Source organism: Molossus molossus, unplaced genomic scaffold (assembly GCF_014108415.1).
Source record: "Molossus molossus isolate mMolMol1 unplaced genomic scaffold, mMolMol1.p scaffold_m16_p_13, whole genome shotgun sequence".
In the NCBI taxonomy this organism is placed as follows: domain Eukaryota; kingdom Metazoa; phylum Chordata; class Mammalia; order Chiroptera; family Molossidae; genus Molossus; species Molossus molossus.
In genome coordinates, this window is record NW_023425348.1 from 86,984,713 (window position 1) to 87,003,327 (window position 18,615).

The following is an 18,615-nucleotide window of genomic DNA, read 5'->3' on the forward strand; positions in this document are numbered from 1 at the left end:
TTTTCAATTCTGTGGAACATTAGGAGGTCGGTATCAGTCTCAGCCTCTCTCAGCCTTGGCATCTTAACCATCTTTATTGAACCCATACTTGGCTCTGAGAGAGAGAGAGAGAGAGAGAGAGAGAGAGAGAGAGAGAGAGATTCTTTGGGGAGTATCAGATAATACCCTTTCTGATAGTACACTTTCAATGTGTCACATGCAAATTCACGCATATTTATTTTAAGTAATTTGAGCATTCGGTTTGAGAAAACAGTTGTTCAGATGTGAACTGAAAGCAAGTTCCTTTTGAGTTTGAGGAAATAGATCTAATGTATAACTGAGAGAAGAATCTTTGCTTGTGAAAGAGGAAGCCGAATGGGGAGTGGATGAAAAGCATGTGCCAATGAGCTGTCAGGAGGAAAAGTCTGTGGTGGGGAGAAATGTTAGCTCATTTATCTCTTCCTTTCAGGCAGATGCGTGATTAAAACTCATCTTGATTATCTTTCCCCCACCAAAAAAAAAAAAAAAAAAAGACATTTTGTCATTCGTCAATGTTCACTGTTGGGAAAGATGACAGGGCATGGCTGTAAGGACCCAGTGTGGGCACAGAAGATGATACGCATCTCAGAAAGGATAGGACGAAGATGCTGGTAGAAATTGGGATATGAAGTAATTCGGAGGTCATAAAGTATGTCTTGCTTTCTGGTTTGCATTTTTCAAGGTTTTATCAAAAATTCTCACAAAATAACATCATTTCCAAACACTGCAGACTGTCCCCTGTCTGTTTCCTGCCTAAATCTCAAGTCTAATTTCTAATTATTTGTTGTACACATAATGCACTGTTATAGTCTCCCAGAAAATACCACAAACAGGCATTTCTTCAGGTCTTTTTCCAGCAGAGATGGTGTAATTCTACCGAGGGAGAGGCAAGGAATCTCCTGAGGCTCTTTAGCAACTTCTGACATGTTGGTATTATATCATTTATCTTTATTCTGCTCTGCTAGACTTGTGAGTTGGACAAGGGCTGGGACCATGGTGCTCATCTCTGCACATCCAGTGATACCAGCAGTACCTAACATGGTGTGTTAAGTCCTTTTCGGATGAATGTATAAATGAATAAGGGTGTGTGTGTGTGTGTGTGTGTGTGTGTGTGTGTGTGTGTTTTGTTGTTGTTGTTAATCCTCACCCAAGGTTATTTTTTTATTGATTTTTAGATAGAATGGAAAGGAGGGAGAGGGAAAGAGAGAGAGAGAGAGAAACATTGATGTGAGAGAGACACATTGATTGTTTGCCTGGAACCCACAATTTAGGTACATGCCCTTGACTGGTAATTGAACCTGGGACCATTTGGCCTGCTACCTGATGCTCTAACTGCTGAACCAAACCAGCCGGGGCAGTGAATGAGATTTATTTCTTTCCTTAAAAAAATTTTTTTTCTTTATTGATTTTTTAGAGAGAGAGAGAGGAACAGAGAGGGAGAGATAGAAACATCAATGAGAGAGAAACATCAATTGGCCACCTCCTGCATGCCCCCACTGGGGACTGGGCCCACAGCCTGGGCATGTGCCCGGACTGGAAATTGAACTGCCAACCTCCTGGTGCATGGGTCATCACTCAACCATTGAGCCACACTGGCTGGGTTATTTCTTAATTACAATTTATTAATTACAATTAAACACATTGGTCAGGTCCACTGATTCCTGAAGACACAGCGGGAATATGGGTTAATCAATTTTTGTTACAAAAGGCAGGCTAATAATCTTTTCGTGTACTCTGTTCACACAGAGGAGAATGAGGATTATCTTAGTTTCCTGGAGAATAAGGATGATATCACACCCCAGAGAAATAATCCAGATGATTAGAGGTATAATTTGTAGTATCTTACAGTTTAATGAAGAGGCATTCAGGATTATGTTTATAGTTAAACAGAAATTAAAGTGTCCCTGGTATTCGAATGTCACTTGTATATTCACTTTGCTATGGTCTAGCTAGTTGTGCAATGAGAATGAACACGTTGTTTAACTCTGACTGCTCAACTCAGTGCTACTGAGACCTGCGCATAGGATTTGTCATCGAGTTACTGCCCTTTGGTGTTTCCACAGCCTTTTCCTTGTCATCACAGAAATCAAAGCAGTGGATCATCAGCCTGATGCTTTAGCAGACAATAGAGTCCTTAGTGTGAAACTCTCTTAGCTCTCACACTCTATCAGGAAGGGTTCACTGTGGTTAGAACCCTACCTATCTGGTTTCTGAGACCACCTGTGTGTGTACCATATAAGTAGTGTCCAAAAGAGAGGAAGAGAGAGAAAGGCCATACCTATTGAAGTCAGAGACGAATCAGAGATTCAGAGGCTGAGACACACTCCTACATGCAAACAGTGCTTCGCCTTAGATTCTGTGTGAATCTATGTATGCCTTAAACAGGGAAGGTGGACTTTTCAAAAGTTCGATGGGAGAGTTCCGCCATGGAAATGGCCAAAGTGGGATCAGAGTGAAGAAAGTTCCAGAAGAAAAGGACATCTCTTTTTGTTTGGCAGGTTTTTTCCCCCTCACCTTCTCAATCTCCATTAAACGGTTTCATTTTTCATGTCTATAAATCCTGCTGGTTTCAGGCAGAGTTATTCTCTAGGAGTCTCATACTAGTTCCTACTCAGTAGACAGCTCAATTTTTCTCTTCAAAATAACTAGAAACACCCTGTTGATCTTAATCAACCAGTAAGCTTATCTGTCTGACAAATGTCTTAACTATGAAGATAGTCATCAATGTCATGAGCCAGTCCATCTCAACTGCCCACGCAGAGCACACCCTGAGAGGAAGCCCACCAAGGCTTGTTGTTTAGAATATTTTTCATTACTGGATAGCTCGATTAATTTTAAAAAATGGACACAGAAAATATAAGCAGAATGGATCTTGCTCTCCCAAATCCACAGGAGCCCTCCAGGTAGGCACAGGCTATTATATATATATTTTTTATTCTCAGTTACTTAATAGACCAGAGATAGTCACAGTGCTGGGGAGAAGTCAATTCATGGACTCAGTCATGGACCCATCTGGTTTAACTAATATAGTGAGTATAAGGAAGCAATTTGCTATTCCTTTCCAGTAGTTCTCTCTGGTTGATGGGGAAGAAGGTTTTTGCTCAGCTTGTGAACTGGGAATAACTTATGTTTTCTAAAAAAAAGGGTCACATTCCAGGTATGAGGTAGAGGAGTTTGTACGATCAGTATAAATCTCTTGCCTCTGTGTCTGATGTTGCTAACAGACAGACACTTTTAAACATGACCCTGCACTCCTTCCTGGTTAGTCTTTGTGAACCTCAGGCTGTAGAATCCTGCCCCACTGCTTACAGGGAACTGTTCTTGGTGTGAAGGTCAATATAAGTAGATAATTTAGTTTTCCTCTGAATACTAAACATGAACACATGTTAAGACTTTCCTTTGAAAGATTTTAGGAGAGGCTGAAAACACATCTTTGGGGATCAACGTCAGATTGAATATCATTGCAAAATGTAAATCTATTCCACATCTTTAGAAGGGGGGGTATTTCTAGTTAACCTCTTCTAAAGATGAAAACAGGATCAGAGATTCAAATAACCCTTCAAAGCCATTTCTTTGTGCACATAAAATTGGGTGTATCCATGACAAAATATATTCAGACACATTTCTATGTTACAAGGGCTGAGAGATGCACAGGTAAACATGTCTGATAGCTTTTATTTTCACTCGCCTGCATAGATTAATGAGAAAGAACTTGGATTAATTCTTGGGTTACTAAAAACACGTGGCACAGTTTTTGTTCCATTTTGTCTCCTCTAATCACTGATTAGTGATCTTGCCCAGTTACTTGGACCCTTTGAGCCTCAGTGTTTTATTCATTGCAATGAAGATTTTAATTGCAAGATTGGTTTGAAAAAGTAAACAATCAAAACTCCCCTTTTTGTGAGTTCAGAACTTTGCACACAGGGGTTAGGAAATTTCCTCGTGATTGGATTTCTGTTTAAACTTCACAGAGTGCCTGAATTTGAACGTTCAGAAGCACCTTCCCATCATAACACCCCACCACCGCGCCAGACATGGCTGACACTTTTGAAGAGGGAGCTGGAATTTCTGGGGGTAAGTGAGCCTTCTCCAACCCCAATTAAAAGAAGGACTGGCTCTAGGAAAGAGTATTTGGTTACGTCAACAGTTTCTCCACTTGGATTCATAAGGAGTAAAGAACCCAATAGATGAAAAGTTGACGCCAACTGGGCCTTGTTGGGTAGAAAGAAGCAATTCCTCGTGAAGATTAGAATGAAAATGGCAAATAGGATCTACCAACTCTGGCCAACTGCTGGTGGATTAATATAATATCTTTCTGTGAAAGATTTATAATTTTTATCTTCACTTGGATGGAAAGGACAATTACTTATGTCCACCATGTGTACCTGAGTAAAGGTGATGAAAATTATACTGGCCATTCCTGCATTAGGTCATGCCTGTATAAATTCTTTGAGTGGCCAAAAGCTACTGGAAAATAGCACATTTAAATCCTTTCTCAGGACTTCCTAAGCCACCGAAGCAATTCCCCACATTTGGCCTCAATTTTAAAGAAACTTGGGAAAATATCATTTTATTCCACAAAAGTTATGCATTTTTTTCTACAGGTAACACACATTCTAATTGGTTCCATATGTCTTTGTTTTGGAACAATTGTCTACACCATGTTCGAGATTTCAGAATTTGAGAAACAGTTATTTTCATCATTTAAAGCAGGCTACCCATTCTGGGGAGCATTAATTGTGAGTATCTATTTATTTTTGTCTCTGAAATAACACTACACAAAACTTTTCTCTTACCCGAATCAGATCTACCCAATTGTTTATCTCTAGTATTCAGATTGTATATAATAACATATTTATATTTATATTATGTTTGTGTGTATATAAATTTGTATAAAATATAGTCACAATTTATAAAACACCTTGGACTAAACATGATAGCACACTTTTATTAGATGAGAAACCTGAGATTAATAAAAGTTAAATGAATTGCTCAAGGGACATTTAAAAAATGAAAATAGAACCTAAACTTTCAGAATCCAATTCCAGAAAAATGTCCCTAACGTTAATTTATCAATAAAGTTATTTTAATAAAGGGAGGGCAAAGAGGCAACTGAAGTAAGGACAACATGGTCAAAGGCATTTGATGAACTTCTCTTATGCCCTAGAAAGTCTTTCAGGGGCTTTCTCATTGAATCTCTTTTAACCATTATACTGTTTAGAAAACTAGATGACTGAATGAAAGTATAAAGGTATCTAGCTTTAGTGAGGTATAATTGACATACAATAAATTACACATATATAATATAAGGTGTGTAATTTGACACATTTTGACACATGCACACCTGTGAAAACATTATCACATCAGTATAATGAACATATCCATCACCTCCAAAAGTTCCCTTGTGACCCTTGGTAATCTTTCCTTTCCTATATCCCTGTCTTCCCATTCTCAAGCAATTACTCATCTGCTTTCTGTCGCTCTAGATTTGTTTGCATTTTCTAGAGTTTTATATAAATGGAATTATACAGCATGTTCTCTCTACTGTCTGACTTCCTTCACTCAGCATCATCATTTTCAATTAACCCATGTCATTTTTTTTTTGTATCTACATGTCATTCACAGGATATATTTTAAATCTGAAAAATATCACATTGGTTTGGCACTCTGCTCAAGAATTCGGTCAGATCAGAGCTTTCCTTGAACTTTGGCCATATTTTATTTGTACCTTCTCACTTCTGTCTTTTCATTCCAGACACTTAGCTTATTAGTGTCTCTCAACCTCTTATACAATCTGAATCTCTGAAATTGCTTTGAACTTACTCTATTGATATATATTTTCACCATGTACATTTTCATAATTACTACATGTCTACATGATATATGTCAGTCTCTAGATATATGCATGCCACAAACACGTTTCTCATTCAAAGGAGCTGACAGTCTAACATACAAGGTGCTCATACACATAGTTACAATGCAGTGAGAGTAGTTTCATAGCAGAATCCTGCACCAGGTGCTGCTGGACCTTGCTACTCCAAAGGTGACCCAGGGATTATCAGTCTCAGCATCACCTAGGGAGCCTGGTAAAAACGAAGAATTTAAAGCCCCATCCAGGACCTACCAAGGAACAATCTGCATTTTAACAAGACCGTCATATGATTCATGTGTACACTTAACTTTGAGAAGCACTCTATAGGAAATAAGAACAAGAAAATAATGAACTCATGGAAAACCTGAAAGGTTAACTTTATAGAGTACCCACAACTTGACCCTATATTTGGAGGAGGGGGGTGAAAGGGACATAGAGAAGAGCAGACTCACTGAACTTCCCCCCTTCCTTTGGACAGTTTGCTATTTCTGGATTTTTGTCAATTATGTCTGAAAAGAAAAGTGCAACATGTCTGGTGAGTTGCAATTCTGTCATTGTTCATCCTTGAGAAGGTAAGAACAGTTGAATTTTAAGAGTCTTGAGGTGACATGTCATCATCTCTTATGTTATGAGAAAATGTGGATTTGTGATGATTTTCCAGCCTATTTTGTATTGGATATACTCATTAAAATATCAATTGTGTCATTTAAAAACAATAAAGTGTAATTACCTTGACTCTTGTTTAGAAAATATCCCCACACTAGCCTTATCCTTGTAAGTATAGCTATAGGATCTAATAAATTATTTGTTTCCAATTAAGGAAACTATTTAAGGAGAGGCTCTGTGTGCCCATGTGGGTTTTCCTGAACGTGGTCCTAGCAAGAAAGTTAAAGGTCCTTATTAAACAAATACATGTTCAGATCTCTCTTTTTAATCTGTATCTTGTATAAGTGCAGAGTTTACTGGATACATCTAGCCCTGAAGTGCTGATCGGCTACTTGAATGTACTGTCAAGTGCAAGAACAGGTCTAAATATTTTTTATTATCAGATACAAGGAAGCCTGGGAGCGAACCTGGTCAGCAGCATAGCTGCAGGAATAGGAATCTTTATCCTGGTCAACAACCTACAGATCAGCTTGGCTTATATCAACCCTTGCCAGAAAGTTCACCAGGATGACTTCTGCTTTGCGGTGTTTTTTTCCACTGTATGTATTTCTCAGGTCCTGATCTAAGTAAGAAGTCCTCATTTCCTTTTCCAATCCCCCCCCCCCCTTTTTGCAACCTCTATTACATAATGCGGTATTCTGTAGATTCATGCATGGAGATGCTGATGACCTCTTCCTCCCATGCCCAGCTCAATTCTGCATGGTTGGAGTCATCTGCCTTGAGTAACCATCTCCTGTGTGTGTGCGTGTCACTTTATAGGGTCTAATCATGTGGGGAGTGATGAAAACAGGGGACTGCTGTAAGGGAATGCACCCCGGGGACACCTACCTTTGTGACTCCACTTGTCTTTTTTGGTTGTTGTTCAACAGAAAATTGTGGCCATGATCCTGTTTCTCACCATCCTGGGGTTTGGGGTTGCTGTGTTAGTCACAGTCTACAGAGTTGGAGAATTCTTCAAAAAAGATCAGGTAGGCAGAGGCCTGATACTAAATCTTGAATGACAGGCTAAAGAATTTGAGCTTACTCACTTAAACATATGGCCTAGAGTTCCTGGAACATTTCTTCCAGAAAAGTATTTCTCCAAGTTTCAGTGTTTTGGTTTCCAAATCTCATATTTCAAGTCAGATTTTCCACTCAGCAATGTATCTCTGTGGCTAAGGGTTAGGATAGCAGAACCTTCATCATTTTAGAAAACGCAGATGCTATGAAATGTGTTGGGCATGAGATGAATGAGCAGGTAGCATGTGCTGGAAACGCTCAGACACCTGGCTTATTTTCTGTCCCAGAAGAGCTCCCATGTATTTGTTCCCTTTCTCTCTTTTTGACCTTGGCTATTACCTTCCCACTTGCTCTTTCCCACTTCTTTCCTCCTTAATTCACAACTGTATCCTGCATTTTCACTTGCCTTGCTCACCCATTGCACCTTTGACGTATGAAAAAAAAATTGCCAACATTTGATGCACATACTTACTTAGAACTTTCAAGTGAAACACACTCTCTCCATCTGTCCACTTGCCTGAAGCATTCAAGTGTGGCTACCTTGTTTTGATCACTTTCCTCCAAAGACAAACAAGACAGCAGGTATACCAACGTTCAGACACACTCACCAGCTTGTCATTGACCAACACAATTTATTTTGGGCCTACTTGGTCAGCCAGTCTGGCATGGTTTGTTGGAGATGGAGGGAATAATTAGAGTCTAATGGGAGCGAATGTGAAATGATATACATCTTTCGAACAAACCCTCTAGTGGTGGAAAATTCTTGGTGATTGATGTTGAATACTTTTTTTCCTCACCAGATTCCAGAAGATCGTCTTTATGAAGAATTAAATGTATATTCACCAATTTACAGTGAGCTGGAAGAGAGAGTGGAGACATCTTCTCCCACTGAGTTATAAGAATCATGCTCAGAATATTCTCATTCATAGCAAAGGGTATGGAAAGCCAGATCTTTGTTTAAAGGGCTACTGGCAAAATTTCAGTCCTCTTTATGATCTGCCAGTTTTACCTTGTGATCTATTCTCCAGATGATAATATTTTGTTTCTGTACAACTAAGTACCACCCCCTCCCTGCCCGATTTGTAGATTTAATCGACTCCCATTTTTCTCATTTCCTATTGATATGTCACACCCATTTCTCCTGGGAAATCAATGTGCAGTAAGCATTTACTGTGTGCCTCTAACTGTGCAAACAGGAAAAACAAGAGGAAGGCTGGTAGAGAGCTGAGTTAAACTTGAATGGTTTGATATTTGGTTTTCATCCCCTTTTAAGATCCACAGACATGATGGACGCGATACACATCTCCCAGTAGATTGTAAGCACCAGTCAGCAAACATTTTGAGAACTGATTAGTATTTGTATCTTTCACATTGTGTATCCCAGTATTTCACCCACAGGGGATGCTCAGTGAATATTTATGGAGCAGATGGGTATAGATGCAGGGAGGATATCCCAGAGGCAGAGTAGACAGGGAGAAAGAAATGATTCTAAAGTGAATTTGGAGGCAATAAGAAGACTGAATTGATAGATATTAAAAATTGAGTTAGGTGTATAGTCACGTAGAGATTTGATTAGAGATTCTGCAAGCAAGTATTGAACATATTGGTGGATTCATGTCAGGATTAGCAATGGATGCTTCCTGTTTATGTTTGATCTTATGATATGGAGAAAACAACATAATATATTAGAAGGATCAATGATCTTTTAAAATGTAAGGATTCTGCACTGGAATCCCAGGCTGATTGCTTACTAGTTGAGTGAGTTGTGGCAAACTGTTTAACCATTTACTTAATATGGGTTTCCTCATCTATAAAATTAAGATTAGGCATAATTTACCTGCCAGCACTAAAGGTCTGTTGTAGAAACACATGCACATACATACATGTGCTATAAATTAAAAGTGTTCTAAAAGAGATTATTATATAAATTATCTAATTTATATATATATATATATATATATATATATATATATATATGCAATCTCAATATTTTAGTAATCTCCAATGATATACAATTTAAGTTTGTTTTATCTTAACTTCAAAAGCCTCACTCTCTGGTCCCATTTCAACTTTCTCTTTAATATGCTTTGTGCTTAACCACCTCACATCAGCACCCTGGCTTGAACTTGCTTGAATTTCTTCTTTCTTTAATGCCTATCTTAAATCCCATCTCATTCTTTAAGATTTTCTAGCCAAGACTGCTCCTCTCTCAAGATAATGACTTTTTCAAACCAAATACACACACACACAACTTACACTATATGTAAGTTTCTAAATGTAAATATTTTACATTCTATCCATGATAATACGTGATTTTTATTTTCAAAAATTCAAAGCCTCATTAAGATCTGTGTATTGTCCTGGCTGGTTTGGCTCAGCGGTTGGAGCATCAGCCTGCAGATCAGAGAGTCCTGGGTTTGGTTTCCGCTAGGGGCATGTACCAAAAAAAACAAAACAAAAAAAAACCACACACAAAAAATATGTATATTGTCGAATAATCAGTGCATTCACGGACGTGATATTTGTAGATGGATGAGTGGGCAGAGGGGAGTTTAAGTTACTTAGTGTCTAGTGAGAGGGAAACCATAAGAGGAAAGGTCATTTAAGGAGAAATTTAAAATAAAAGAAGAATAAATGAATGAAAACCTTAGCTAAAATGAAGTCAGTGAACATGGAGAGAAATGGTCATATCTAAAACATGGAGAGAAAGACTAGTTGGTCTTTTTGTTAACAAGCTGAATAAAAGGATAAATTTAGACAAGCAACTGGTCGAGTAACATGTTAAGTATTTGAGTCTAAGATCAAAGGACAACACCTGGAAATGTTGAGGGAAATGATGGGGAGTCAGGAATAAGAATTAATGGGGAGGAATACAGCCAGACCTAAAGCAGACTCGGTTTTAGATGGTCATGTATAGGAGACCAAAAGAAATGCAACTTGAGAGGGCCCGAGGGCTTCTCGGCAGAGTTCTGCAGAGAAGAAATGCGGTGATGGAGATTTGTGTCATTATAAGAGAGCTCATTATTCAGTGAAACCCTCTAAGAGAATTATTTCGAGATAAAAGTGAAGCCAAGTTAACCTTCACTTGCCTATAACAAGAGGGACTGTGGAGTGGGGAAAAACCTAGGGTGGAAGATGTAAGAATTATTCAGAAGAGTGCATTATGAAACAGTAGACAGCCCAAAGTGGACAGAAAGTGGAGAGCAATTAGAGAAAGGTAACCATCAGAGACAGTATCTGCAGGCTTGGGCAAGAGAAAAGTTTGTTGTGACGAATCAACTCCAGGTAAAGCACAGAAAAAGGGCAGAGAAAATACAAGTGGTAAATAAATGCAAAGGTGCAGAGAAATTCAAAACAGGGTATGGTGATGAGGAACTGAATAAAACATTTGCAGAGGCATTTACAGGGAGTGGGGGGTATATATGGTATGAGAAATAAGAGAGGCCCTGGCTGGTTTGGCTCAGCGGTTAGAGCGTTGGCCTGGGTCCAGAGAGATCAGGGTTCGGTTCCCGCTAACGGTGCGTACCTCGGTTGCAGTTTGTCCCCGGCCCTGGATGGTCATGTGGGTGGTAGCCTCTGTCTCTTTCTCTCTCTCTCCCTCCTGCTCTATCTGAATAAAAAATAAAAAAATGTCCTAGGGTGAGGATAAAAAAAATATATATATATATAATAAAAAATAAATAAATAAAAATTTAAAAAAGCTTGCAAAAAAAAAAAAAGAGAGAAATAAGAGAGTAGATTGTGAATACAAAGTGGTGAAGAAAAGAAGCCAAATAATTTTGTTGCCTTTGATGTTTGTATTATTAAGAGAAGGAGAAAGGAATTCAAATCTTTAGCCTAAGTAGAAGTGTCCTGTGGAGGTACTGAAAAATCAGTTTGAGGGTATTATTCACAATTCATTAACAAAATAATTAATTATGTCTTATGTATTTAGAGTGCCAAAATTTAAAAAGGGACAATTAGATGTTAATTTTTCAGAATATGAAAGTGATCACATAATCATACAAGTGATTAAGTGACTTGGTAAGACTGTCTAACCTCACGATCTCAGGTTTTCTATTTTAATTTTTCTGAAGTAATTTTGTTTTTCAAAATTTAACAGCAGAATGAAAATATACCCTTTCACTGTGTAACTTTCTAAGCTGTGTCTTCATTTTTTAGCATCCATAGGTATTGATCACACTTCCATGGCATATGTATTAATACCCTAACACTGAGCCTAATCTACCAGGACCTCTTGAAATAGATCCAGTCCATTGTTACAATTGCATAATATTTTATATTACTCTTTTCCCCACTCAATTCATATTTTAACCACATTGTGGACTGCATATTTTCTATGTACACAACATAATTTTTGTCTCAAGACCATTCTGATAGCTGTCCTGCCCCGCCTGTCTTTTATCATGTGCCCACTTCAAGTACACACTGAGTATACAACTGCCATGTTCCAACTCATTCATTGCTCCAAATTATCTCTCTAAATATTTCAGCTGAAAGGTCATCTTCTCCATAAAGATTGCCTGATGAACACCTACCTATTCATCCAGTCTTGATTTCTTGCTTTGTGATCACCTTACCCCATGATACAGTGTGTTATCATTTATTATTAGTGCACTTGTGATCTTGATGTATCAATTGCTAGTATTTGTGCAATAAATTGGAATCATTTAACTTGATTTCTTGTCTCTCTCTCTCTCTGTGGATATGAGGGTGAGAGGATGATCAAGGATAATATAATCAAAGCATCAATTCAGTGGTGCCAAGGACCACGAACAGCTTCTAGAGCCCTCCTTTCTATCAATGCTTTATCAAATGGGACAACCTATTAATAAACCCACAGACAGAAAACTCTTGTAAGAACGACCATCAACCAACTCTTGTCAATAAATGGTGGGATGAAGTTGAAAGGCATGGAACCATGAGTCCCATTTTACTTGGTCCTGACTCTAATTTATTTGTGAACTTGAGATAGTCTGTTCCCTTTGCAGATCTCAGGTTTTCCAACTGAAAATGAGCAGTTTGGAACAAAAGATTTCCACCTGATCTTTCTGTTTCCATGACCTGTGCTTGTGGAAATCATATTAACTAAGTTTGTGATTGGGGTAGCTCTTTGATGTACCAATTAGCAAGACATCTGAGACGATAACATTAGTCCTGAACTCCCATGACAAAAGCCAATCAAAGTAAGTACTCTTTCTGAAAATTGTCTTAGAAATAAAAATTTCCAAATCATTCCATCCTATGAGTTATGACTGTATCTATAAAAATCACTAAAAAAAATGGAGTACTGTATCTATAATTTCATCTTGAGTGTTGACATAAACGTATATGGACAAGAGTGTGAGTCCATGGTAGTTGCCATCTGTGTTTCATGTATATTTCCCTCCACTGGAAAAACTCTGCTCACTCCACAGTCAATGGGCTCATTTATGTCTCCTAAGCAGCTGCTACCAGGGACTCTCTGCATAGTGTTTTAATGAACAACATTGAGGAGAAGTGATTGTGCAGAATGTGGACTTTGGAATATAATATATCCACAAGCAAGTTGTAGTAGCTACATTAGATACTAGCTTCATGATCTTGGATAACCTTTTAAAGTTTATCTTAATTTATTTTTCTTATTTTTTAAATGAATATATTTAATATTACTACTTCAACTACATGTTTGTGTTCAAAGATCATGTAGCCAAATGCCTAGAATGGTGTATGGGACATATTTTTGCATTCATAAATATTGATGCCTAGTCTTAAACCTGAATTTGGGAAAAGTGACACCATTCTATCTTATCAAAAACTTTTGACAAAATTCACATATACCTTGTTATTTCTGGTTGGAAAAAGTAGGTATGAGACCCTAGGAGATACCATGGAAGGTCATTCTTAGTAGGTTTCATACAGAATATTACCAGGTAAGTGAAAATGCAAGAAATATATATTATAAGATGATGTTGTCTTAGTCCTAAAAAGGCAGAAAAGTAGATGGAAAGAGGCTATAGGAAAATGCTCAGATAAGCTTGGAGAAACTTATAAAAGCATATCTTCTTCTCTTCAGCAGTCAGAAATATTTGAACACATAATATCAGTCTATTAGGAAAACACATAAATACCTCTGTGGGATTTAACACCATATACTAAGGGGCCCAAGAAAAGTCTCGCCTAGCTGTGCAGTGGTTAATGGGCAGATAAAAATATCAGAGAATGTTAAAGGAACACTTCTTACAGACTGATTTTAGGACTCCAGCATGAAACCCTGCCACAAGCTGCAAGGAGAACTGCACTTGAGATTCCCCCATGCCTGCAGGTACCCCCACAGCAAGTGCTAAACCCATACCTTCCCCACCTTGCAGCTGGCTCCCTGTGCATGCTCTTGAGTGCAGCAGTGAGGGCCAGCCTCAGTAAACAGTCTCCTGAAAGAAACAGGGTGGGATCTGTGGACAGGGCAGAAACCACAAGCTTGAGCTATAGCATCACCTTAATGAAAAAATAAAGAGGTTTCCAGCCACCAGCTTGGTGAGTCATAAGAACCATAGAAGATGTTGTTATAAGTTTAAGATCTTTGCCACAAGGAGTAAAAAAATATGGAGCAGGTGTATACATACAATGTTGGAGAAAAATCAGATATAAGTGGAGCCGAGAAAAAATATCTCCCACTAGAAGATGACAAATAGAGATTTTCGGAAGTGTCTACTGATTCAAATGTGAAAATAGCAACACAAAATCTAAGCAACATAAAGAATCAAGAAAACAGGCTGTTACCAAAAGATAACAATAATCCTCTAGTAATTAATTCAAAGACACAGAATTTTGTGATTTAGCTGCTAAAGAAACCAAAATAGCCGTGTTGAGGAAACTCAATGAACTATAAAATGATAGTTCAATAAAATAAAATAAACAATTCATGAACAAAATGAGATGTTTAACAAAGAGATAGAAATCATAGAAAAGATCCAAACAAGAATTCTGGAGCTGAAGAATTTAATGAACAAAATGAACAACAACAACCAAAAAAGCACAATAGAGAGCCTCTATAGCAGAATAGATAAAACAAAAGATAGAATCAATAGTCTAGAGGATAGAAACTTTGAAATAACTCATTCAGACCAACAAAGAAAAATTAATGAGAAAGAGCAAAGAAAGTGTACATGACTTATGGGACACTAGCAAACATACAAATGTTAGAATGATTAGAGTTCCAGAGGAAGAAGAGGGGTAGAAAGAGGCAAAAAGTTTATTTAAAGTAATAGCTGAGAACTTTCCAAACCTGGGGAAAGACCTTTACATCCTAGTTCACAAAGATAATAGATCACCCCATTATCTCAATGCTAAACAACTTTCTTCAAGACACATTTAAATGAAACTGTCCAAAATCAAAGACAAAGAGAGAATTCTAATTATCAGATTATGATGTATACCCCTCTTTCTCCTACCAAATCTTATTTAAGTACATATCTCCTGCAAAGAATAAATTGCATCCAGAACCCTGGCACCAAAGGCATCTGGGAAATACTGACCCCAGTCTTCTAGACCCATTTACACAAGGTAGAATATGAAATGAGAAGGGCCTACCTGGTTTCCACTTAAAAATCCAACATGCGCCCTGGCCAGTTTGGCTCATCCGTTTGAGCGTCAGCCTGCGGACCAGAGAGTCCTGGGTTCAGTTCCCGCCAAAGGCACAAAGCTTGGTTGTGGTTTGTCCCCAGCCCCAGTTGGGGTTGTGCGAGTGGCAACCAGTCGATGTGTCTCTCTCACATCAATGTTTCTCTCTCTCTCTCTTCCTCCCTCTCTCCCTCTTACTCTATCTGAAGATAAATGCAAAAATGTCCTCGGGTGAGGATTAAAATAAATCCAACATGCATATTCAAAATAAGTTTATTAAATGCTTGGTGTTGATCTAAATACCCCTACTCTTCCCTCTATGGATTAACCTATATTCCCTTTTGCCAGAAAGAGGGACATTTAGGATGGAACAGCATACCAAGGTGGAAGCGATGTCTGTCACCAGAGGTGAATCTCCATAACTAACATTGAGTGGTTCAGTATGTGTGGAAGCAAAAACTATAAGCCATGTGCTTGTGAAAATGCTCAACTATATGTGTGGATCTATAGTTCTGTACATAATGTCTGGGCCAAATGTTGCATCTTGAAGAGTAGACTTGCTCATTACTCTTTGTCATTTTAAAATGTTGGTTCTATACATTCCCAGTGATGATGTTGAAGGTAATTCCATTTCCTGTGTGGGGAAAGGTGACCCAAGCCTGAGCATTGAGGCCTTTCTAGTACTATCCCTGAACCAGTTAAACAAGATTCTGGATGCCAGGTACAGAAGAAACCCAGAGTTGGAATTTTCTGGGCCTGAAATTTTAGGATAGGAGCAAGGACAAAAGATGCTGGAATGTATAACTCGGATGTTAGACCCTCTCATTGGGCTTTCTTCATTTGGCCATTTCTCTGGACCTGGAGGAAATATACCAATGTCATACTGTGAACTTGTGCATGGACATAACTGTTCTGCATTTTAACTAGACACAAACAGTAGACAGCAAGACCTGGGTTTCACCACCAGCCCTCAACTTATCACATAACAGACACTACATACTCTTACTGAAAGAATAGCCCTAGGAGCTTGGACTCCAACCCTCTTCATGTTGACTTTGCAAAAGGCATAATGTTGCATGTCTTGTCCCAGCTTCCTCTTTCCCAGGATCTACCACATCTCAAATGTTCCCTCTTAAGGTACCCATAAAGCCTTTCTTCCCACCCTCCTTTATTTGCATTTTAGGACACATCACTTTTCACTTATTTGCACAAATCATTTGCTTTCAAATTCTTTTCTCATGTAACAACAACTGGCCATTTCTATTTCTTCTAGTTGAGTTAGCTGATTATGCCCTTCACCCATTTATTATTTCCTGCCTGATTTTCTACCTCTTGCTTGTTATAGATGTTACAAATATTTATCTCTTGTTATAATTTGGCTTTGCCTTCTAAATTGCTTATCAAGTTTTTTTTTTTTAATTTATTTTTGTTACAGATGTTTCTCCTTTTTCCCCCATTGACACCCTCCTCCTCCTCCCTCCCCACCCTGTCCCCAGCTTAATTATCCATGTCCATTGGTTATGCAAGTTCTGTGGTTTCTGTCTCCCCTACACCCTCTCTTCTGCAGATTGTCAGTCAGTACCCTACTTCCACATCTCTGGGACTACCCTGTTCTTCAGACTATTTATGTTCATTATATTCCATAAATAAGTGAGATCATGAGATACTTGTCTTTCCCTGCTTGGCCTGTTTCACTTAGAATAATACTTTCCAGGTCCCTTCATGTCGTCTCAAAGAATAAGAGATCTTTCTTTCTTACAGCTGCATAGTACTCCATTGTGTATATGTACCACTGCTTTTTTATCCACTCATCTACTGATGAACATTTGGGATGTTTCCAGATCTTAGCTATTGTAAATAGTGCTGCTACAAACATGGGGGTACATATATTCTTTCTGATTGGTGTTTCAAGTTTCTTAGCGTATTTTCCTAGAAGTAGGATTACTGGGTCAAATGGCAATTCAATTTTTAATTTTTTGAGGTAACACCATAGTATTTTCCATAGTGGCTGCACCAGTCTGCATTCCCACCAGCAGTGTACTAGAGTCCCCTTTTCTCCACACCCTCGCCAACACTTGTTGTTTGATGATTTGTTGATGGCGGCCATTCTGACAGGTGTGAGGTAATACCTCATTGTTGTTTTAATTTGCATCTCTCTGATGATTAGTGATGATGAGCATTTCTTCATATGTCTCTTAGCCATTTGTATGTCCTGTTTAGAGGGGTGTCTATTTAGTTCCTCTGCCCATTTTTTAATTGGGTTCTTTGTTTTCCTTTTTGTTAAGCTGGATGAGCACTCTCTATATATTGGAAATTAACCCTTTATCTGATGTATCATTGGCAATTATACTCTCCCATAGAGTGGGTTACCTTTGGTTGTTGTTTTTTTTGCTGTGCAGAAACTTTTGAGTTTGATGTAGTCCCATGTGTTCATTTTCTCCTTTATTTCTGTTCCTTAGGTGATGTATCAGAGAAAATTCTGCTGTGTATGATGTCTGAAATTTTGCTGCCTACATTTTCTTCTAGGATTTTTATGGATTCACAAGTCATATTTAAGTCTTGTATCCATTTTGAGTTTATTCTTGTGTATGGTGTAAGTTGATGGTTTAGTTTTATTTTTTTGCATTTAGCTGTCCAATTTTCCCAACACCATTTATTAAAGAGGCTGTCTTTACTTCATTGTATGCTCTTGCTACCTTTGTCAAATGTTAATTGAGCATAATGTTTTGGGCCCATTTCTTGGTTCTCTGTTCTATTCCACTAATCTATGTGCCTGTTCTTCTGCCAGTAGCAGGCTGTTTTGATTAAAGTAACTTTGTAGTATAACCTGATATGCGATATTGTGATGCCACCTACTTTGTCCTTCTTTTTCACGATTGCTGTGGCTACTCGGAGTCTTTTTTGGTTTCATATAAACTTTTGAAGTATTTGTTCTAGTTCTATGAAGTATGTCATTGGTATTTTGATGGGGATTGCATTGAATCTATAGATTGCTTTGGGTAGTATGGACATTTTAATTATGTTAATTCTTCCAATCCATGAACAAGGCATGTGCTTCCACTTTTTTGTATCTTCCTTTATCTCTTTTTTCAATGTCCTGTAGTTTCCTGCCAATAGATCTTTTTCTTCTTTGGTTAAGTTTATTCCTAGGTATCTTAATTTTTTTGCTGCAATGGTAAATGGGATTTTTTTTTTTTTTTAGTTTCTCTTTCTGTGAGTTCATCATTGGTGTATAAGAATGCCATCAATTTTTTGACGTTAATTTTGTATCTGGCTACTTTGTCAAATTCGTTTATTAAGTCTAGTAGATTTTTGATGGAGTCTTTAGGGTTTTCTATGTATAATATCATGTCATCTGCAAATAATGACAGTTTCACTTCCTCCTTTCCAATTTGGATCCCTTTTATTTTTCTTCCTGTCTGATTGCTGTGGCTAAGACTTCCAGTACTATGTTCAATAAG

General features: G+C 38.0%; 1 protein-coding gene across 1 annotated transcript; it reads left to right on the top strand.

Moving 5' to 3' along the window:
• The first annotated feature begins 2,779 nt into the window (after nt 1–2,779).
• Nucleotides 2,780–9,425, top strand: MS4A2 (membrane spanning 4-domains A2). The gene is made up of 7 exons (XM_036259067.1): nt 2,780–2,921; nt 3,990–4,092; nt 4,623–4,757; nt 6,369–6,425; nt 6,940–7,095; nt 7,426–7,524; nt 8,356–9,425. The coding sequence occupies exons 1-7, from the start codon at nt 2,860–2,862 to the stop codon at nt 8,452–8,454; spliced, it is 711 nt and encodes a 236-aa protein (XP_036114960.1). The 5' UTR covers nt 2,780–2,859; the 3' UTR covers nt 8,455–9,425.
• The last annotated feature ends 9,190 nt before the right edge of the window (nt 9,426–18,615 follow it).

Bases quoted from the DNA above. Each gene is read 5' to 3' on its own strand.
- MS4A2 (XM_036259067.1), top strand. From the start codon at position 2,860: ATGGACACAGAAAATATAAGCAGAATGGATCTTGCTCTCCCAAATCCA. The intron at 4,093-4,622 runs GTAAGTGAGCCT...TTTTTTCTACAG, and splicing joins GGGAGCTGGAATTTCTGGGG to GTAACACACATTCTAATTGG. The intron at 6,426-6,939 runs GTGAGTTGCAAT...TTTTATTATCAG, and splicing joins AGAAAAGTGCAACATGTCTG to ATACAAGGAAGCCTGGGAGC.